Consider the following 23504-nt stretch of genomic DNA (forward strand, 5'->3'; position numbering starts at 1 on the left):
TGACAGCTTGTCGTTACTCTTCTCACGAACCCTTTATAAAGCCACCTCGAAAGCAAAGAGGAGAAAAACTAGGACAAAGATACAAAGATACCGCTTTTAAAGAAACTGCCATTTTGTCCGAAGAGGCGAAATGTACGTCTGAGGAGGCTAAATGGGTTAGCGGGCCGGGGCAGTTGCACCTGCCGCCGCCGTGGACGAGTCACTTGTGAAGCTAACGTGGGACTGCCCTCACAATAAAGCCGACTTTACGAACGCCCCAGTCGCATTGAAAGAAAGCTGTTTGCCCAGGCGACGCCGTAAAAGGAAGAGCAAATCTTACCTGCGTATCAAGTAACGGGTTTCTTCTCGTGATAACAGCGGTGGCCGAAGGGTATTTATTTATCCAGCAAAAGTGTGCGTTGCTTGGCTGGCTGCTTGGCTTGGAACGCCCTGGCTAGTGATGTTGTGATGAGAGGCAGCGGGCCGCCCCCCCCCAACTGTCAGAGAGAGAGGCTGTCAAAGTGAGCGAGCCACGCGAGACTACAACTCTTACTGCGATTTTACGTGATCAGACGCCTTTCATACAGCCAGTGCGCCATGGTCGTCACCAAATACAACACTGATGGGATTATATTCAGCATTAGGAAGTGAATTAGGGCGTGAAGTGTCTCGCAACGGTGAATATTTTTCAACGGGACGCCAAAACTACAAGTACCAGCGTTGGCTGATGACGTCATATCTGCGCGCCTGTGTTGCGGTTCCCGTGAAATCTTTCCCCGTTCAGCTAAAGCTACATGGCTATTACCAAAACATAAGGTATGTCTTAGTTTTCAATCAAAGCCGCCCATTTTACTCTGCGATCATTCATTCGTGGAACGTTTTTCATTTGAAAGCAGAAAGTATAAACACTTTAGCTAAAGATCATATGAGCTATTTAGCATTACAGCCTCTAGCTAAAATGTGGATCTTTATATTTGACTTGATTTTTGTGTGTGTTGTCTTTGTCCTCGAGTCGTTTGATTTCATTAACTAAACATTAACGTCTTTCTCAGAGCTCGTTGATATTGTCGTTGTTAATATAATGCTTTGGAGAACTATCACTTTTTGTTTAAAAGGTTGGAATTTAAAATACTATCAAATCAATATGAGTTCTGTATTTGAATGTGTGTCTATAGTAGTAAAATTATTTTGTGTCACCCTGAATCACAATTTTAGTACTTTGCCGCAAATTTTATCGAATCCAGTTAGGCCCTTACATGGTTTAATATACAGTTATCCCTAGTTTTTCGCGGTTAATAGGGACCAGAATCCGCCGCGATAAGTGAAAAACCGCGAAGTAGCGCAATTTTTTTTTTTTTTTTTAATAAAGATAGATGCAATAATAATAAATAATAGAATATTTATTGTGTATGTGTGTTCAATGTATTTATTCAGGTTTAGCATTGGAAAGAGATACATATAAGATGGTTTTACACTTTTTTCCCCCAAACTATAATATATACAGTGGGGCAAATAAATATTTAGTCAACCAATAATTGTGTAAGTTCTCCCACTTGGAAATATTAGAGAGGCCTGTAATTGTCAACACGGGTAAACCTCAACCATGAGAGAAAAAAAAACAGAAAATCACATTGTTTGATTTTTAAAGAATTTATTTGCAAATCATGGTGGAAAATAAATATTTGGTCAATACCAAAAGTTCATCTCAGTACTTAGTACTTAGTACCCTTTGTTGGCAATAACGGAGCCCAAACGTTTTCTGTAACTCTTCACAAGCTTTTCACCCCTGTTGCTGATATTTTGACCCATTCCTCCATGCAGATCTCCTCTAGAGCAGTGATGTTTTGGGGCTGTCGTTGGGCAAAACGTACTTTCAACTCCCTCCACAGATTTTCTATGGGGTTGAGATCTGGAGACTGGCTAGTCCACTCCAGGACCTTGAAATGCTTCTTACGAAGCCAGTCCTTTGTTGCCCTGGCTGTGTGTTTGGGATCATTGTCATACTGAAAGACCCAGCCACGTCTCATCTTCAATGCCCTTGCTGATGGAAGGAGATTTTCACTCAAAATCTCTCGATACGTGGCCCCATTCATTCTTTCCTTTACACAGATCAGTCGTCCTGGTCCCTATGCAGAAAAACAGCCCCAAAGCATGATGTTTCCACCCCCATGCTTCACAGTGGTTATGGTGTTCTTCGGATGCAATTCAGTATTCTTTCTCCTCCAAACACGAGAAGCTGTGTTTCTACCAGAAAGTTCTATTTTGGTTTCATCTGTCCATAACACATTCTCCCAGTCCTCTTCTGGGTCATCCAAATGCTCTCTAGCGAACTGCAGTCGGGCCTGGAGGTGTACAGGCTTGGCCATAGTGGAGTTTGGAGTGTGACTGACTGAGATTGTGGACAGGTGTCTTTTATACCGATAATGAGTTCAAACAGGTGCCATTAATACAGGTAATGAGTGGAGCCTCGTTAGACCTCGTTAGAAGAAGTTAGACTTCTTTGACAGCCAGAAATCTTGCTTGTAGGTGACCAAATACTTACTTTTCTATCTAATTTGGAAATAAATTCTTTAAAAATCAAACAATGTGATTTTCTGGGGGTTTTTTCCACATTCTGTCTCTCATGGTTGAAGTTTACCCATGTTGACAATTACAGGCCTCTCTAATCTTTTCAAGTAGGAGAACTTGCACAATTGGTGGTTGACTAAATACTTATTTGCCCCACTGTAGCCGTCTCTGAATACCTTATAATTCTCTCGCTTTTTTTTTTTTTTACTGGTGGTTGCGAAGTAGTACAACTTTTTATTTGAGCTGACATAAAAATACTCACATGACTGCTCTAGATTGAAGAATGTCAAAAGTAGTCAAAGGCACTCGTGAATCTCTTATTACAGTAATTGACTGTAGGATGTAATCTTTATTCTAATCCAGCTGTCTTTGTAACAAATAGTAATGCAGTTAAACAATAAAAATATATGTTCTTTTGAAACTCTTCTTATGTTTGACCGTAGCTATAATTGTTATCCTGATTCAGTTAGACATGGTTTAGTATTTGAAATCTGTAAGAATGATAAGCGTTCTTCTGCCCTTTTGTAGTCAGCAAACGAGTTTTTAGTGCAGCCAAGCGTACAATTGGCACCATTTCAGGCTTCCTCCTTGCATGAACTGCCTTTTCGTCTGATGATAAAGTCAAGAATGCACTGTATGTGATATGTAGGAAAACCAGGAAGAAACGTATTTAATCTGCTGCACTCATGTGTGAATGCGTAGTTTTTACCATGGTGATGAAGTCATCGGTGGAGGAGGACGATGCCGGCTGGGGCCTGGGCATCCCTGAAAAGATGAAAAACAATGCCAACTGGGTGGATATCACCCATGATTTCAAGAGTTCTTGTAAAGGTACACAGTCATGCACATTTCCACATCATGAATCAATCTGTTTTACTTTTTTTTTTCGGTTAACTTTCATTTTATATATGCAGAATTAAACCTAGGAGAGTTGCTTCACGACAAGCTGTGAGTATGGACCCCGATGGTCAAACACAGTACATCACCATGCTTCCATCGCAAAAAAAAAAAAAAGCACATTTCTGCGGTTGCAGGTTCGGCTTGTTTGAGGCCATGTCGGCCATCGAGATGATGGATCCCAAAATGGACGCCGGGATGATTGGGAACCAAGTCAACAGGAAAGTGCTCAACTTTGAGCAAGCCATCAAGGTACACCAGTGCTCTCACACCACACCGCTCGTTTCGTGTAGAAAGTCTATTTATTGGATACTTAATGTGTCTTTTTCTCGCCTGTAGGAAGACGCCATCAAGGTAAAAGATCTGAGCCTTCCTGAACTCATCGGAATCATGGATACGTGCTTCTGCTGTTTGGTGAATTTGACACGGAATATTCAACAATATCTCACAAATGTACCCATGTGATAATTGTGTCATATACTATGTGCTTGTGACTTGTGTACAGATCACATGGCTAGAGGGCCACTCCCTTGCTCAGACGGTGTTCACCTGCCTTTACATCCACAACCCCGACCTGATCGAGGAGCCCGCCCTCAAGGCCTTCGCCCTGGGCATCCTGAAAATTTGTGACATCGCTCGGGAGAAAGTTAACAAGGCGGCAGTATTTGAGGAGGTGGGACGCAGGGTTATTGTTTTGATTGATGCGTGGGGTGACATTTTACAGGGTGACGCATGCTAATGTTGTTGAATGTTAGCGTAGGAGGACTTCCAGGCGATGACTTATGGTTTCAGGATGGCCACCAATGTCACAGACCTGCGCGTGACAGGTACAATGTTATTTTTCTTTTATGCTTTGCACCGTCTCCTAAAATGAGTTACAGTGGTACCTCGACTTACGAAATGAATTGGTTCTGGAAGTAGTTTCATAACTTGAAAATTCTGCAAGTAGAGACACGTTTTTCATGTAAATGCACTAATCTGTTCCAAGCCCCCCAAAATTCAGACATAAATCTTTTATAATGCATAAAAATACATCAAAACATATAACAAATACATTATTGCACAATAAACTTTAAATCAGAATTGTGCATTATGTAAAAAAAAAAAAAAAAACACAACAAGAATAGCGTAAAGAATAAAAGTCAATACACTAATGTAAAGCTGTCGGAACACGAGAGGCAAATGAAGAGGACGCTGGGATACACACATACATATACAGTAGAGGCTCTTAGCCAATTGGATGCCAGGAATGCAATAGCCAATGGCAGAGCAGCTATAGAATGGTATGAAAAGTATCTGAACTAGGGCTGTCAAACGATTAAAAATTTTAATCGAGTTAATTACAGCTCAAAAATTAATTAATCGTAATTAATCGCAATTAATCGCAATTCAAACCCTCTATAAAATATGCCATATTTTTCTGTGAATTATATATATATTCTGTAAAATAAATTGTTGGAATGGAAAGATAAGACACAAGATGGATATATATATACATTCAACATACGGTACATAAGGACTGTAGTGGGCATTTCACTCTACTGTCATTTAAATCTGTCTATGCTGTCCTCACTCCGAAGCGTCTACTTTTTCCAACGCTAGACAGCTAGTGAACGACGCCTTAATAATCAGACTTCTTCCTTTTTCATCTGATTTATTAATAAATTGGCCTCAAACCATTGTCCCTTTTAAAACTACAAAAAAAAAAGTACACAAGCATTGCATTAGCAACAACGTTAGCTTAGCACGCTATACAGGTTAACTAAACATAAACAAAAAGCGTCTCATACAAAAAATATAACATTTCGCTTATTAACATAATATGTACATTCTTTACAACAACCATACTTACGGACAAATCTTGTCCAAGGATCATATAAGCACAACAGAGACGTCGTGCAGCCATATTGAACGAGAGGAGAAAAACAATAAACCATGTCGCAAAGCGACCACAAGAGTTCGCTGTTAGCACAAAAAGCCTTGCTGTAAAACTTACTAAAAGGCAGAATATTGTCTGAGCGGGACATGTGTGTTAATTGCGTCAAATATTTTAACGTGATTAATTTAAAAAATGAATTACCGCGCGTTAACGCGTTAATTTTGACAGCCCTAATTTGAACCTTTTGGAATTTCTCACATTTCTGCATAAAGTCACCATCAAATGTTATCTGATCTTTGTCAAAATAACACAGATGTAAAAACGGTGTCTCTTTTAACTAAAACCACCCAAACATTTATAGGTTTTCATATTTCCATGAGGATAGCATGCAAAAAATGACAGAAGAGGGAAAATAAATAAGTGAACCCCCTGCCTAAGGAGACTTAAAAAGCAATTTAAACCAAATTTTACCAAATAATTAAAGTCAGGTGTGTTCCCAATCACTGATGAGTGGTTTAATTAAAGCTGCCCTGCCCACTATAAAACACACACCTGGTGAGAATTGTCTTGATGAGAATCATTGTCTGATGTGCATCATGGCTCGGTCAAAAGATCTGTCTAAAGACTTGCGATCAAGGATTGTTGATATGTATAAAGCTGGGAAAGGATACAAAACCATCTCTAAAAGTCTGGATTATCATCAATCGACAGTCAGAGAAGTTGTCTACAAATGGAGAGAGATTGGCACTTTGCTTCTCTCCCAAGGAGTGGCCGTCCACCAAAGATGATGCCAAGAGTTCAGCGCAGAATAATCAGAGGTAGAAAAGAACCCTATAATGTCTGCTAAAGACTTACAGAAATCACCGACGCAGTCCAATATCTTCAACAATATCTGCTGTGCACACATCAACTATATGTAAAACTATGGCCAAGAATGGTGTTCATGGGAGGACTCCACGGAGGAAGCCACTGCTGTTTAAAAAAACATTGTTGCTCGTTTAATGTTCGCAAAAAGGCATTTGGACACTCCACAGAAGTTTTGGAAAAGTGTTTTGTGTACTGATGAAACCAAAGTTGAATTGTTTGGGAGTAACAGACAATGTCAATTGTGGAGGAAAAATGGAACACAGACATCCACACCTCATCCCCACTGTAAAGCATGGTGGAGGGAGCATCATGATTTGGGGCTGTTCTGCTGCCTCAGGGCCTGGACAACTTGCAATCATTAATGAAAGAATGAATTCAAAAGTTTATCCGGATGTTTTGCAGAAAAAACCTGAGGCCGTCTGTCAGACAGTTGAAGCTAAAAAGAGGATGGATGCTGCAACAAGACAATGATCCAAAACACAGAAATAAATCAACTTCTGAATGGTTTCAGAAGAACAAGATACACGTTCTGGAGTGGCCAAGTCAAAGTCCAGACTTGAACCCCTTTGAGGTGCTGCGGCATGACCTAAAGACAGCGATTCATGCCAGACATCCCAGGAATCTGACTGAATTACAGCAGTTTTGTAGAGAAGAATAGGCCAAGATTAGTCCTGATCGATGTGCCAGACTGATCTGCAGCTACAGGAAGCATCTGGTTGAAGTTCTTGCTGCCAAAGACGGGGCCATAAATATTAAATGTGTTGGTTCACTTACTTATTTCCCCCCCCTTCTGTCATTGTTTGCATACTATCCTCATTAAAACATGAAAACCTAAAATATTTGGGTGGTTATCGTTAAAACATTGTTTTTTTTCATCTGTGTGATTTTGAAAAAGATCAGATCACATTTGATGGTGATTTTATGCAGCAATGTGAGAAATTCTAAGAGTTCCAGATACCTTATCATACCACTGTAAGTATGTTACATTCAGTAATCTCTGGAGCTGCAAGTACCAGCCATACTGTATTTTTTTCTTTTCGTATCCTAACATAACAATAGGCAATATTTTCCCGTTGAGGCGTCTTAACCTGAAAACTTGTTTGTAAATAGAGGTACCACTGTACAGGTAGTCCCTGGGTTAGGAACGAGGTCTGTTTCTACGCTGGTGACGTAACCCAAATTTCCGCGCCAATTGAAATTAACACTTTAAGTACCCCTACAAAATAACTAGCCAAAAAGTCCAAAAATATTTCGTTTAATGATGGATTATACGATATACACAGCCCTCTGGGGGCAGGGTTGGGTCTGGCTGGACGCCTTGCATGACGTGAGGAACAGACTCAGATGTCTATGGATAAAGGATAGCTGCGCTCTGATTTGGTACACATAAGGCTGTAAGTTGTTTCAGCTAATCTATGTTTGCGTATGCATTTGTAATTAGGTTTACAGCTACAGTTTGTGGAATTACGTGTGTGCAATTTGTTATGAGAATTGCAAATATGTTAGCATTCATAGCATTTAAGCTTGCTGACGTTTGTTAGGCTAATTTAATCTACTAAATTTACACGTTGATTAGACTAGATGGACGTTTGCACACCAATTGTTTCGTGTCAAGTGTTTTATTGTTAAAATGCTTGTCGTTTTGAACATAAGTGTACATATGTGTAAGATAATTTTATTTATGCTCAAAACACAACCATTATACATTATATTTTGTAGGCTTTGTTTTGCTTGCATGAGAACATTGTAGCATAGAGCATCATTGTTATATTAACCTGTTTGAGTGTGCCTTCCCATAGACTGTATCACAAAATGCCCAAATATGGACTGTTATGTTCCTGTGTTTTCCAATATGCCCAGAATGAATACAATGAGCGACTGTGTCTTATCACAACTAAGCTTATCTTCGTTCTAGCCAGAGCCGGTGTTCAAGGTCTCAGCTCAAAGATGTTTTTGTATGGAAAAATACCCAGGTTTGTGAGATGATGAGTTTCGTTTCTTAGTAAGTTTCGTTTTACGGTGGGCTTCGGCACCGCCCTTTCAACAGTATAAATGTCCAGCCTCTATTGTACTTCTTTGTCCTTCTGGGTGATCACAGCTCCTGTCTGAATCACATCATTTTGTACCCGAGAGCTCTTGTTCATAAAGCCTTCGAAGCAAAGCAATCCATGGTTGGGGTCATATTCATTTCTCCAATTGAGCTATCGAGGTAACACTTGTCTTGGAGTTCAAACTTGAGCTTCACTGACAATATGTGTGTTACAGCTTTACAAATTTTCAAAAGTGAAGGAAGTAAAAAGTACAATTGCCTTGTTTGCTCTCTGCAAAGCTGAACAACTTCACATTTAGTGAGGACAGAGCACATCATATTAATAAAGTAAAAAATAAGATACTGTGAGGTACAATAAGGTACTGTTTGTGGGACTAAAAAAAAAAAAAAGACTGGAGACGAAATGGCGAGACTTTGGTGTCCAATAGTTCAAATCGTGTAAGTCGAGTAGTAGTAACCCGTGGACTACTTGACAGACAAACAAACAAAGCTGACTGAAGTCGCTTCTGGTCTTCTAGGCATGCTGAAAGATGTGGAGGATGAGTTACAGAGGAAAGTCAAGGTATCTTATTCATCCAAATTTGTCATGTTGCCACCACGCCCTTCGGTGTTTTATTTTAGATTTGTATCCCATTTCAGAGCACACGGAGTCGTCAGGGCGAGCAGCGAGATCCAGGAGTAGCTTTGGAGGTGATTGTTTTCATAAAGATGCTACATGTAGATAGCTACGTTATAAATGTGTGCCTGGCTGTTGGAAAATGGAGGCTCCCTATAAGGAGTGAGACCAGTTGTGTTTTTATAACACTGATTAGTGGGGCATTCATCACTACTTTTATTATACTCAAGAAAGTAAATAAACATTTGTCTTCCATTTTTTACACAGACAGTAAATAATAGGTCTGACTCATTACAATGACTTGCAAGTAAAAATCAGTTTATTTTCTGAATTTGCCATTTCTTGTTCTGTATTGCTGTCCCTGTCATTGCCTTGCTATTCTTGTACATGACTTCCGTTCCTTCAGCTTTCTGTTCCTTTAATGCTGTTCCTCCACCTGGCTCTCCTTTCCTGTGTTTGATATACTACTGTTCATGTCATTGACTTGCTGTTTCTTGGTCATCCTGTTCCTGTAAGGGTTATAACACTGCAACATATTACGATTAGTAGAAGTAATAATCATAAATCAAATCTAACTATTTTCTCGTTGCTGTTTTTGTGTAACTGCTCCTGTTTTTTAAATAACTGGTTCTGTTTACTTCCAGCATCAGCAATACTTGGCGTTGTTCAACCGCATCAAGTTCACGCGCCTTCTCTTGTCGGCACTGATCGCCTTCACCAAGAAAGAAGTAACTTTATTAGTTTGGACTTCAATTGAACACACAGTGACAGGCGTGCAAGCGACCAATTTGCTCCTTTGTGTTATGTAACAGACCAGCTCAGTGGGGGAGGCCCAGAAGCTTGTTGCCCAGGCAGCTGACCTCCTGTCAGCCATTCATTTGAGTGTGCAGCATGGCATCCAGTCGCAAAACGACACCACCAAAGGAGGTTCGGAAAGCACAAACTTTTGTGTGATATGTGTTTGTTTTTCCTTAAAGAGTGAATGCTTAACTCTTTGGTGCTATTGACGATGGTGGACGTCCTTATGACCGCCGTGAAGTTGGCCCTGCGTCAGACGCAAATTTATATACCGTAATTTCCGGACTATAAGCCGCTTCTTTTTTCCCCTCATTTTGAATCCTGCGGCTTATAGTCCAGTGCGGCTTAGTTGTTGATTTATTTGGGTTAATAGGTAACATTTGACAGCAGTGTCATAAGACTGCCATAAGACCGTCATAATTAAGACATGACACTATCATGGGCATTAATGAATGCTTGACAAATGTCATTAACTCATTGACTCCCAGCCATTTTCACTGGTGCCACCCGGCCGTTTTACTGGATTTTGACTGATTTTGCAAGGCCCACAGAAAATTCTCTTCTATTGCTATATAAACATGGAACCCATCAAAAGAAAGATTAGACTCTTCTTTCAGCAGGAAAAAAAAGTAAGTTCATATCTTTGTTCATTCTTTACAAATCAGCATTAGAAAATAGCTTAGTTTGAGCAATTTTCCAATTACTGATGAAAAAACAGAGAAATTGAGCTTTTTGTGAAAGCATACATTTCAAACATATCTTTGACTTTAACACAGCTATTTTTTGCTTTAGTTACATCCCAAACATCTGAATAATGTTTTCCTTTTACAAAATAACATAAACAACAAGACAAATAGAGCTTTTGATAGCAAAGTAACAATTTATTTACACATAACTAACTGAGAGATGACGCTGTTGTCGCCGCGACAGCTGGGTAAACTTTTCCCTCATCGCCGCCTGTCTCATAAAGATGGATTTTTTTGAGTCTCCGCGGGGTCTGCTCGGCGTGCAGCACGGACTCAATGACATCGTCTGCTGCACTGGTGGTTCCGGGCGTCCTCTCCGTTGTTCTGCTCGGTCGTCCGCCACCTGGCATCCTTCCGCTGGCACCCTGGCCGTGCTGTCCGGCCATTCGTCGCCGTTGAATCGGGTTGTGGGTCTTACCAAATGCGCTACTGCCCTCCAGTGGCCAGTTTTATTGCTTTAAAATGGATTTTCAGCTTTGTGCTTTGGAGCTCAGTTGAATCAGAACCCAGAGATGTCTCTTATGGAAAATAACGTAAAAGACTTATTTGGGACACTGAAACAATAAAAAATAAAACGTATTTATACATTTTTGGGAGCAAATGAATTAAGTGTCATCCGGCAAATTATGTCACTAACTCCATTTATATCCAGCTAGGTTCTTTTACATCCATTCAAAAGTGAGATCATTTGCCGGATGACACAAAATGACATATGTCATAAGCATTCAGTAATTTTCGCGGCAGTGTCATTTCATAATTATGATGGTCTTATAACAGTCTTATGGCACCACTGTCAAAGAAGGTGTTACTAACTATTATAACTAGCAATTAATGAAACAACTGGAATAGTAACTGAAGAAATAATTAGCACATATAAAGAAGCCCATACCATGAATTTTGATTGTCATTTACATCTGTAGCACTGCAATGCATGCTAAGAGGCACGTTGGACGAAAACAGTAGGTGGCGGCAGAGGTTGACTTTTTCCCCGAAGGGAGCAGTGACCGCCAAATGAAGCTTCTTAAAGCAATGAAGCTTTGCAGCCAATTGGTTCAAAGCTTCATGGTGGTTCATTTGGTCTTATGACAGTCTTATGATGCCGCTGTCAAATAAAGTGTTACCGAATTTTTGGTGTAAGTATCCCATAATACAGCGAGGACAGCTGCGGCGTCTGGTCCAGTGCGGCTTATCTGTGAACAAATCCCATTTTCGTGTCAAATTTGGTGGGTGGCGGCTTGCATTCAGATGCGCCTTATAGTCTGAAAATTACGGTAAAAGTGTCAATAGTTTGTGCTGTAAAATGTTTTGTTTGTGCTGCTATTGCTTTTAAGATATTTACAATTCTTTTTATTGGTCAATCTGAGTTCAGCCAGCCCCCGTTTTTATTAAAAATGGCTAAAAATAGTGTCAATCATTTATATTTCATTTATGCTTTAAAAAAAAAAATTTCATTTGTGCTGCCATCATTTTTGAGATATTGATTTAGAGTGATGTCATCAATCAGACCCCCATTTATTGCAAAATGGACCCTAAATGGTGCCATTTGTTTGTGCTAGGTTTGTGCTCTGAAAAAATTTTGTTTGTGCTGCTATTGTTTTATAGATGTTGAGATATTAATTTCGAGTGATGACGCAGCTTTTCCGTATCCAACTCCCGCGGCTGACGGAGCTCTCTCGATAACAGTGGGATGTGCAACAACTAGCACATACGTATGGCACCATTTCAGCACCACGTTTGTCTGCGCTAGTTGTTGGGACACCCCCAGAGGTGGGTAGAGTAGCCAAAAATTTTACTCAAGTAAGAGTGGCGTTAAGTCAAAAAATATATTACTCAAGTAAGAGTAAAAGTAGTCATTCAAATGTACTGAAGTCCAAGTAAAAAGTATCCAGGGAAAAGAATGGCTTAGTAAAACTACTCTGAAAAGTACATTTTTCTCCAAAAGTTACTCAAGTAAATGTAACAGAGTACATATAAAGCGTTACTACCCACCTCTGGACACTAATATAGAGAGAGTTGGTACGCTCCATCAGCCGCCACATGACGTCATCACTCGAAATTAATATCTAAATATGTCTAAAACAATCGCACCACAAATGAAAATTTTTACAGCGCTAACCTAGCACAAACGAATGACACCATTTCGGGTCCATTTTGCAATAAATAGGGGGCTGTGTACGTCATCACTTGAAATTAATACCTCTATATCTCAAAAACGATAGCAGCTCAAACAAAGTGTAAACGATTGACACAATTTTTTGCCATTTTTAATCAAAATGAGGGGCTGATTGACCTCAGACTGAACTTTTAAAGAACTGTAAATGTATAAAAACTATATCAGCACAAATAAAACTTTTTACAGCAGCAGTCCCCAACCTTTTTTTGCACCACGAACCGGTGTGACGTGGGTCTTTTTTTCATGGACCGACAATTTGTGGCAGAAAATTACAATAAATATAACACGACGAGGCTAAAAACAAACATTAAGTGTAGGTAAAATGTAACGCACTATAGACTGAAGCAACCTTTTTTGAACAGCGGCCTCTCCTAAAACTTGACGGCAAATATCCTTGATCGCAGGCAAAATGAGATGTTCTCCAATCGCGAAATGTTTCTTGGCTTTGGACATACAGTTCACCACGAGGTACGACGCTGTCAGTGCATTCGCTTTTGTTGCCTCGTTTGCTAGCTTTTAGCCACATATTATGCGAAATGGACTTGGTTGTAGGCTTCTTCTGGCTCAGGAGGTGGCCTTTTCCCCGTAAAAAAACTGTCCAAAGATGTCACCGCACACAGCAAATAGCAGTTATTGTTATTGTTTACATTGACTGACACTGAGCTTCTATAGATGTGCAAACACTCCAGTAATGGCGGCCAACCACTAGAGGGTGACGTACACAAATCTCTACTTGGATTAGTCAATAGAGTAGACAGGCATATTGATGTCTCAAGAGGCCCAAGCCAAATTGCGGTCGTCAACAAATTATTAATTCTCTGAAGCCCGGTAGCAAATACGCCATGGACCGGTACTGGTCCCGGCCCGGTGGTTGGGAATCACTGCTTTACAGCTCCAACGATTGATATTTTTATATAAACGGATGAGTCCTTGCGTGGCTTTTTTCATCCTTCTCTTTGAATTTCAATTCAAATGGATTGGACGTCTATCGCCATCAATGGCAGCCAACGAGTTAAAGGAGTTTTTCTCTGTTATTTTCATCTCAGATCACCCTATCATGATGGGCTTCGAGCCACTGGTCAACCAGCGCTTGCTGCCGCCTACCTTCCCTCGGTATGCCAAGATCATCAAGAGGGAGGACATGGTGGCCTACTTCAGCAAGCTCATCGAGCGCATCAAGACCGTCTGTGACGTTATTAACACCACCAACTTGCATGGCATTCTGGTAACTGGCCACTAATTTAGAAAGACGTACAATCTCTTTGAAATGGGAGGAGTAGCAGTAGGAGATCACTCTTTAATGGAAGTCATTTCCCTGGCATTTCCAAACCATATCCGGAATAAAACATAGATGACAAGTCAAAAGTTGAAACTGAGAAAATTTATCATTTTAAAAATGTGTTGGTTTTAGATGCCATAGTGTTAAAAAAAAACCCAAAAACAAGGATATTTTCATCACTGTGAGGCATCCCGTCTTCTCACACATCGTACACATCTGATGTTGCTCACAGTGGTCCTCAGTGTGCTCAGAGAGCTTGTGTGTCTGCTCAGACACATGAAAAATTAGAGGGAACATTGGTAGAGATGTCCCGATCCAATATTTGGATCGGATCGGATGCCGATATGTGCAAAAAAAATGCACATCGGTATCGGATCGGCCGAAACAGAAAAATTCCAATCCAGACTTCCGATCCAGTTGTTTCGGTCCGGGTTTTCCAGCGCACCGATTTACATAATCCATTCCAGTTTTCGCTTCGGTTTGCCTAAAATCCGGTCTGCATTTTACGGCACTCCTTCAACACACTACATTACCGTCTCCCAATTTACTGAGAGACTTTATCGGTAAAAATGTCAGCTGTGTGGGATCATTTCACCTTAAAGGACGACAAAGACGAAGAGGCAGAGTGCAGCATATGCCACAATAAAGTCAAGCGTGGTGGTAAAGCTGTAAGAAGTTTTAATACAACCAACCTAATCAAGCATTTAGCGAAATACCACCACAAACAATATGAGGAGTATGTAAAGAAAATCGAAGACAAAAAGAAAGGTCCTACGCAACTAACACTGGCAGAAACTTTTGCTATGCGTGACAAACTGGCACTCGACAGTCCCAAAGCCCAGGGAATAACAGGAGTCGAAGAATTCATTCTGGATGACGAGCCATTATCTCTCGTGAGTAAAGACGCACCATCCAACACTTAGAACCACGGTGCAACATGCCCAGCCGTCATTACATCCTTGAGCGATTCGGCCGTGGAAGATTCGAGAACGATTCACAAACATACAAATTCCAATTATTGAAATATGTCAAGTAAAGCTGAACTAATACACAGCGCGGTCTTCGGGACGCAATGAGAAACGGACCGCATTGCGTTCCGAGAGTAAACATCATACTTGTCATCGACCCGGGTAATGCCAATGCTTGACTCACGGCTTTAGCTCAACTCATGCCGCTGGATAAAAAACACAAGAATACCTGACTGCTGCTGACAGCCGCTACAAACTACGTCAACATCGTTTTACTGTAGATAATAGATATCATATGTATATAGAACTAGATACTAAACGACAGACTCGACGGCGTTAGCAACATTGAAGTATGGAAAACTAGATGCGTTAGTAAACAGCCGCCATCTTAAAGACTTCCCTAGTAGGCTGTTGTGAACCTTCCAAGCAAACCTAATTAACTTTTTATCTAAAATACTCCTAAATCGGCAAAATCATGACTTGAATCTATCTTCAAAACCGTTTTAAAACTTTCACATGTCGAAAGTAGACAGAAGGGAAATTATGGAATAACGGGAGCAATTTTAACAACTTTAACAGTTGATTCGCAAAATTAAATGAATTGAATGTAGTTTAAAGCTGCTGATACAGAATGGGGACTTGAGTATTTTATTTACTGTTTTAAAATGTTAACTTGATACTGAAATAGTCGTTTATTTAAACCTGAGAGGCTTTTTATACAATTATTGTAACTAATGCACGAATTATTAAAAGCATCTAGTAGCTTGGGGGGTTTGTGGGATTTTCCACTGAGGTTGTTTGTGTGTTTTGCTTTTTTAAGACAGTTTACAATATTATTTGCAGGTTTTACTTACTGACTATGCCATTTCGTTTTGTTATTTATAATGTTTTGTGTTTGTCACTGAATAAACAGGTCAGTTTCTTGTTACCAACCGTTGTGTGTTATTCAAACTCACCTAATTCAGCTGGCTAGTCGTTATCAAGAGTACTAAAACCCTTTTCAACATGAGTCTGACAACAGTAAGGAGGCTAAATAACTTTAAACTTTAACACATGCTCAGATAGGCCGGTATCGGCCAGTATCGGTATCGGATCGGAAGTGCAAAACAATATCGGTATCGGATCGGAAGTGCAAAAACCTGGATCGGGACATCCCTAAACATTGGTTAGCATCCCAACATTTTGGAAATCCCATTTATACCTCCTGTGCCTGACGTTCACTTTCTACACGTGACTGTCTTTTCCTTTCCCAAACACAAATTCCTAGCATTGTTTTTCATGTTCCTGTCTTATATTGACATGTCATGTTTGTTCCAACAAACAGGACTTCTTTTGCGAGTTCAGCGAGCAGTCGCCTTGCGTGCTCTCCAGATCGCTACTTCAGGTGAGCTCATGCTTGTGATGCTCGCTGTCTCAGCGTTGACAACAAATTCTTGTGACTTGCGTAGACGACGTTCTTGATTGACAACAAGAAAGTGTTTGGCACGCATCTGATGCAGGACATGATCAAAGACGCCCTCAGATATTTTGTCAGTCCGCCTGTTCTCTCATACAAGTAAGTCTGTGAAATGTGAAGAATGTTCAAATCCAGAAATGTTAATAGTGACCTGAAGAAATGCTTGTGTGTATCTGGCATACACAGGTGCTGTTTATTCAACAACCACCAAGCCAAAGACTACATCGACTCTTTTGTTACACACTGTTCAAGGGTACTTCAACCGTCAGCTATTCTACTGGTCTTGTCACTTCTTTATTGAGCTGACTTTTTATCCTCTGGTGGTTTTTCATCCTCCCTCCGACAGCCATTCTGTAGCCTGATCCAGATCCATGGACACAACCGAGCTCGGCAGCGAGACAAGCTGGGTCACATTCTGGAAGAGTTTGCAACCTTGCAGGATGAGGTGACATTACATTGACGAGGCAAAACATAACAAAACGTCCGCTGGTTAACAAAAATTTTATTGTCAAGGTGTTTTTTTTAAGCTCATTGAGAACAATATTGATGTGCTGAATCCAAATATGAGAGTCGCAATTTCATTTAAAAATAAGATACATGAGCTTAGTCTCAAATTGGATGAAAAAAGGGAAATAGATAAGTAGCTAAGAATAATTGGCTAACTTGCGAACAAAAGTCCGCTAGGTTAAATGCTATGAAATGCTAATGTTTTTTACGTTTTTTTTCCAATGCTCTTGACAAATCATTCAAACACATATTCCCACAAAACGGCTAAATCTCTAATTTACGAATTACAAAAACTTATGTTTGCCTTATGTTGGTCTTCACAGGGAGCAGCTGGATTCAGCCATGTTAAATGAATAATGTCATATTCACTTTTGTCACTACAGGGCATCGTACCCACCCAAATCAATAAAACTAAATGCAAAAAAACCTTTACAAACAGTACAGGAAAAAAATACATGTATAGACAGATACAGTGGGGCAAATAAGTATTTAGTCAACCACTAACTGTGCAAGTTCTCCCACTTGAAAATATTAGAGAGGCCTGTGATTGTCAACATGGGTAAACCTCAACCATGAGAGACAGAATGTGGGAAAAAAACAGAAAATCACATTGTTTGATTTTTAAAGAATTTATTTGCAAATCGTGGTGGAAACTAAGTATTTGGTTAATACCAAAAGTTCATTTCAATACTTTGTTATGTACCCTTTGTTGGCAGTAACGGAGGCCAAATGTTTTCTGTAACTCTTCACAAGCGTTTCACACACTGTTGCTGGTATTTTGGCCCATTCCTCCATGCAGATCTCCTCTAGAGCAGTGATGTTTTGGGGCTGTCGTTGGGCAACACGGACTTTTAACTCACTCCGCAGATTTCTATGGGGTTGAGATCCAGGACCTTGAAATGCTTCTTACGAAGCCACTCCTTTGTTGCCCTGGCTGTGTGTTTGGGATCATTGTCATGCTGAAAGACCTAGCCACGTCTCATCTTCAATGCCCTTGCTGATGGAAGGAGATTTTCACTCAAAATCTCTCGATACATGGCCCCGTTCATTCTTTCCTTTACACAGACCAGTCGTCCTGGTCCCTTTGCAGAAAAACAGCCCCAAAGCATGATGTTTCCACCCCCATGCTTCACAGTGGGTATGGTGTTCTTCGGATGCAATTCAGTATTCTTTCTCCTCCAAACACAAGAACCTGTGTTTCTACCAAAAAGTTCTATTTTGGTTTCATCTGACCATAACACATTCTTCCAGTCCTCTTCTGGTTCATCCAAATGCTCTCTAGCAAACTGTAGACGGGCTTGGACGTGTACTGGCTTCAGCAGGGGGACACGTCTGGCTGTGCAAGATTTGAGTCCCTGGCAGCTCATTGTGTTACTGATAGTAGCCTTTGTTACTGTGGTCCCAGCTGTCTGTAGGTCATTCACTAAGTCCCCCCACGTGGTTGTGGGATTTTTGCTCACCGTTCTTGTTATCATTTTGGCGCCACAGGGTGAGATCTTGCATGGAGCCCCAGATCGAGGGAGATTATCAGTGGTCTTGTATGTCTTCCATTTTCTAATAATTACTCCCACAGTTGGTTTCTTTACACCAAGCGTTTTACCTATTGTAGATTCAGTCTTCCCAGCCTGGTGCAGGTCTACAATTTTGTCTCTGGTGTCCTTCGACAGCTCTTTGGTCTTGGTCATAGTGGAGTTTGGAGTGTGACTGACTGAGGTTGTGGACAGGTGTCTTTTATACCGATAATGAGTTAATACAGGTAACGAGTGGAGCCTCGTTAGACCTCGTTGGAAGAAGTTAGACCTCTTTGACAGCCAGAAATCTTGCTTGTTTGTAGGTGACCAAATACTTATTTTCCACTCTAATTTGGAAATAAATTCTTTAAAAATCAAAGAATGTGAATTTCTGTTTTTTTATTTCCACATTCTGTCTCTCATGGTTGAGGTTTACCCATATTGACAATTACAGGCCTCTCTAATCTTTTCAAGTAGGAGAACTTGCACAATTGGTGGTTGACTAAATACTTATTTGCCCCGCTGTTCGTAATGCAGTGGTTCAGTGAAATACTGTCACTTTAGCCATATTGTAGTGACCAACCATGATTGTGTCCTACTCCAAATGGGAGGACTTTTTGGAGATTCCACTAGGATACCGTAGTTGTGTGTCAACCGTGTGCATGTAATCCGTTAGGCGGAGAAAGTCGATGCGGCCCTGCACAGCCTCCTGAGCAAATACGAGCCTCAGCGACAGCACCTGGCCTGCCTGGGAACGTGGATCCTCTACCACAACCTGAGGATCATGATCCAATACCTTCTCAGTGGCTTTGAATTAGAGTTGTACAGCATGCACGAGTACTACTACGTCTACTGGTACGCCGCTCTGCCTGGTAGTCGCCACAGCGCGCTATGGATGACAGACTAACGCGTCATCGTCCCGCAGGTATCTGTCAGAGTTCCTCTACGCGTGGCTGATGTCCACGCTGAGCAGAGCGGACGCATCGCAAATGGCTGAAGAGAGGATCCTTGAGGAGCAGGTGAAAGGACGCAGCAGCAAAAAGAGCAAGAAGAAAAAGAAAGGTACACAGGGGAAAGACACAGCAGCTATTTGTTGGGGTAGGGACAGTGGTTAATTTGTGCCAGATCTTGATGAAACAAGATCCAGCACCTCTTGATTTTGGCCTCCCTGTGTTCCGGGATGTATTTGGGCAGATCCGGCGCCTCTCGTGTATAGAAAATAATAATAATATGAAAAAGTTTTTTAAAAATGTAATAGCCCCGAATGGGGGGAAAGAAGGAGAGGAGTCATTGACGGCTTTCTCCACTTTATTGTGGTAACAATAGGAAAACAATAAACAAAATAACAGCGGACTGTCGCCACTTTCGACCGCAAACTTTTGCTTCTCGCCCGTCTCCCCCTCACTTCCTACTACTCACAGCTCTCCAGTCCCAGCGTATCTTAAAGGGACCGTGCATAGTGTCTTGTTTTGAGCTTTTTGTTGACAAAGGTATCGAACACACGACGTGCTGACAACTTTGTTTCTTGATTAACACGTGGAGCTAACAGCACGAACAGTAGTGACGGGATCTGTCGTTCACTTGAGGAAACGAATCCATTCCAGTTCGTTCAGTAAAAAGACTCATTCAAACAAATCGTTCAACGAATCGTTCGCCCCCCTCATCCCCTTCCCCGCCCAAATGAATCGTTCGGTTAGTGAACGGGAAGTGACGTTGCCGAACGAATCACATAAGACCGCTTCGCAGTATAACTGAACGGGAAGTGACATTGCTTGGTCCCTCCCTCTCTTGCACACAGGCTCTTCATCGACCGCTCGTCGTAGTTTCAGAAATGAGTGACAGACGATATCATTCTGCTTTCCCAGCCTCGTCTCCCTCCCGCTGCTGCAAAAGCGAGGGAGAACGTCCGCGTCGCCTGTCGTATTTCTATGGGATCAAAGTCATGGCTCGTGCTTGCATATCGATTAAGGACACGGTTAAACATTTTCCTTTTGTGGGGGGAGTGGGGGTTAGGTGTAAGGGGCACACGGACTTTCTTTAGCATGATCTTGATCACATATACAATGCTGCTGCTACCAGCCAACGCGGTATGCTTGCTGTCACAAAAATAAAAATAAATCGAAAGTTTAATTTCTAAATATGGAACGACCAACACATATTTACCTCACGCTCTGTTGTGTTTTTGTTTTTATGCTCATCACTATTATTTTTGGTAACTATTGTTAAAACTAAAGTGTAAATAGCTAGTTGTCAAATGTGTTGCTCTGAAATGAAAACAATACTACATTTTGATATGAGACAGTTTCATTGCAAATCACTGGTATTAATAAATAAAATAATCCGGTCAGCTCCCCTCTCGTCCCCTCATCTCAGATCGTCAAATGCTGATGAGAAATAATTGTTTGCTCTTTACGATGTCGCCTTTCTACTCTCATTTTTCTGTTATGAAAAATGTAGACATATTGCGACATCTCCCGTGCCCGCGTGCGTTGTTTTTGGCCGCTTGAGTAGCACATGATGGATGGATGGACATAATTTGTCAAACCAACAACACACGACACGCTCTGACAAGAAAAAAATAAATAAAACATTCGGAAAAAATGGACATGTATATACAGTTTCATTGCAAATCAGTATTATGGTGATCATACTAAATATTCTTTTTTCTGTGCACATATGAGGTAAATGTCGCTGCCATGAAGCCTCCATACAATGACAGCTCTCTCCCCCCTGCACTGCCGTCACGCGACCGCAGCTCAGCTTTTGCTTGCCTCGTAGCTACCCGCGAGTGTTTTAAACTACTGTAAATTTGATAGTATGTCGTCATATGTAGTCCCGGGTCTGTTGAGAAAAGTAGTACACTAAACCATGCTCGCTAGGTTTGTGTGGTGTTTTTGTCTGTCTGAGCAGCATATGATAGGCTCCACATTAACAAATTAAATATGTGACAAAGTCATTTCCTTTCATTTTTTGACTCGTTCACTGCATGACTGGAAAGTCAAGTTAGCAACAAGCTCGGTCAGGAGCTGGGGGACCGAGTAGGTGAACGGGAAGTGACATTACTTAGTCTTGCCCCCTGCGTGCATGCTGGCTGCTTATTGGTCACACGTGGAAGTGAGTGACAGACTCCCTGATTCTGTTTCTGCTCCCTCCCCTGCCCGCGATGAGGCTGGCGTCTGATTGGTCGTGTGTGATGTCAGAAGACACTGCCGCTTGCTCAACGCCCTCCCACGCAGCTCACAAACCCAAACTTCATAGAACGAATCAGTGCAGAAGGTGATTAGTTCGGTCTCGTTCACCCAAACAATTTGTTCAGAAAGAACGAATCGTTCACAGCCGATGCAACACTAACGAACAGAACTTGTGGCTCTTGGCAGGCTGTGCGTCTCTATCTCAATCCCGCATCACGTGACCAGATTAACAGTAACGTTGCATGCACTTCAGGGTGCCTCGGAAAACATTATATCAGAATATTACACATATTTACGGACATAAAATAATGATATGCATAAATTCATTTTCAGAACAAATCCCAAGAATTGCATGTTGTTTATAAAAATTTAACGTCATTTGAAAGAGTTGGAGATTTGTTGATGCACTGACAAGCTGGACCAACAAATTACGCTCCTAACATTAAAAAAATACAAATAGAAACGTTTGAAATTTGCGGCACCTGGGGAGCAAGCAGACAGGATCTAACGGTATTTCACCATGCCAAAAAGACAGCTGAATTTACTGTCTTTTTTTTTTTTTTTTTTTTCAAAAAGAAAGAAGATTGTTCAAAACGAGGCAAAAAAGCACAAGGATAAGAGAGAGAAAAAAGAAAAGTCCCACCATGGCAAGTGGGCGTTTGCGTGTTGTTTCCGGCACCATTTTCTGCGTATGTTCCGGGACCTGTGCCCGTCTCGTCATCCCTGCGCTGTCATATGTACTTTACGTTCCTACACCTTATGATTTACAAATTAAGCACTGGATAGGGACATAGTTATCTGAGTCTGCAACCAACTAAGTGTTTGTTTTAATTTTGGAATGAGTGGCTGAAAATGAATGTCGCCTTGCTTCACTGTTTGTGTGCAGTTCGTCCTCTGAGCAAGGAGATCAACATGAGTCAAGCCTACCAGAACATGTGTGCCGGCATGTACAAGGTACAACGCCGCTGGCCTTCTTTGGATTCAAGTACCGTATTTTTCGGACTGTAAGTCACACCTGAGAATAAGTCGCACCAGTCATAAAATGCCCAACGAAGAGGAAAAAAACATATATAAGTTGCACCGGAGCAGAGGTTGCGCTAGACATTTTCGTTGTCTGTCATTTTGACTGACAGGGTCATAAAAATCCAGTCATAATCTATTTTTACCTGTCACTTAAATTTTTAAAATGATAATGATGACATATCAATAGTATTTAGTTTTCATTCATTTTTAATTAATATTGTAACGCTTGCTTGGCGGCGAAAAATTAGACACGGAAGTCGTGGTATTTTTCTCCCTCTTTTTACTCTGCTTACCGCCAACAACACCAACAAAACAACAACTCCGCCCCCAAAGAAAAAGAGGCAACTATATAGACCCCAATCACCAACGTCACACAATGATCTTAATTGTGGTTGTCAGCCCAAAATCTTCTAAATATATATTAAATGCATCTTACCAGATATAAAATGACTACTACATCGTCTGTGGTGATCTGTGGTGCCCAGATTTCTTGTCGAATTACAGCAGTCCATCTCGCTCTCCTCTTCGGATCTCTCAGAATACGGTAGAACTTCAAGTCTCTCCGTCTATCTTCTCTGTTACTGCAACCAACCGCCACACACGCCTTCACCATTTTGATTATTAATGTTAATGAGCAGAAAAACACGCCGTAATAGGAGGCATGTACGTAGCGGTAATGTGTAAACACGATGAGCTGACACACAATATGGCGGCTCCAGTCAGGGGGGCGGAGTTGTGACGTCATGTGATTGGGGTCTATACACAGGCGGCAATCTAGTCCACCAATTGGATGACGCGCTGGCACACCGGGTGCACCAATAAGAACCTCGCGTTGATGTGTCAATCACGGTGCCGCCGCCAGACCCCGGTGACGCTACAATATTCTGACAGAATAGCCAACGATGTCATGCATTAAGAGAGATAATAGCTAATTAATATGCTCACTCGCCACCCTGTGGTCTGGGGTGTGAATTGCAACCTGTCAAAATGACGGAC

At 41.2% G+C, this 23504-nt stretch overlaps 2 protein-coding genes across 5 annotated transcripts in view; one reads left to right on the forward strand and one right to left on the reverse strand.

Annotated features, from left to right (window-relative positions):
- The window catches only part of agtpbp1 (ATP/GTP binding carboxypeptidase 1), a 108878-nt gene extending 108211 nt beyond the window's left edge, over positions 1-667 (reverse strand). For 2 of the 4 annotated variants that reach the window (XM_057831987.1, XM_057831985.1), the window contains exon 1: positions 320-667. The gene's annotated coding sequence lies outside the window, so the exon portion shown is untranslated. The remainder of the gene's footprint in view (positions 1-319) is intronic. The other 2 variants (XM_057831986.1, XM_057831984.1) reach the window with 1 other exon arrangement.
- naa35 (N-alpha-acetyltransferase 35, NatC auxiliary subunit) overlaps positions 513-23504 on the forward strand; it is a 34356-nt gene continuing 11364 nt past the window's right edge. Inside the window, exons 1-19 of the mRNA XM_057831988.1 lie at positions 513-795; positions 3250-3378; positions 3462-3495; positions 3582-3696; positions 3784-3858; positions 3950-4117; positions 4205-4271; positions 8759-8802; positions 8880-8930; positions 9501-9584; positions 9669-9783; positions 13620-13798; positions 16145-16204; positions 16269-16375; positions 16463-16529; positions 16623-16721; positions 18971-19149; positions 19220-19356; positions 22372-22439. Coding sequence (XP_057687971.1) covers positions 3258-3378; positions 3462-3495; positions 3582-3696; positions 3784-3858; positions 3950-4117; positions 4205-4271; positions 8759-8802; positions 8880-8930; positions 9501-9584; positions 9669-9783; positions 13620-13798; positions 16145-16204; positions 16269-16375; positions 16463-16529; positions 16623-16721; positions 18971-19149; positions 19220-19356; positions 22372-22439 — 1770 coding nt within the window. The 5' untranslated portion in view covers positions 513-795; positions 3250-3257. The remainder of the gene's footprint in view (positions 796-3249; positions 3379-3461; positions 3496-3581; positions 3697-3783; positions 3859-3949; positions 4118-4204; positions 4272-8758; positions 8803-8879; positions 8931-9500; positions 9585-9668; positions 9784-13619; positions 13799-16144; positions 16205-16268; positions 16376-16462; positions 16530-16622; positions 16722-18970; positions 19150-19219; positions 19357-22371; positions 22440-23504) is intronic.

The sequence above is a fragment of the Corythoichthys intestinalis genome, chromosome 3 (genome assembly GCF_030265065.1).
Source record: "Corythoichthys intestinalis isolate RoL2023-P3 chromosome 3, ASM3026506v1, whole genome shotgun sequence".
NCBI lineage: Eukaryota > Metazoa > Chordata > Actinopteri > Syngnathiformes > Syngnathidae > Corythoichthys > Corythoichthys intestinalis.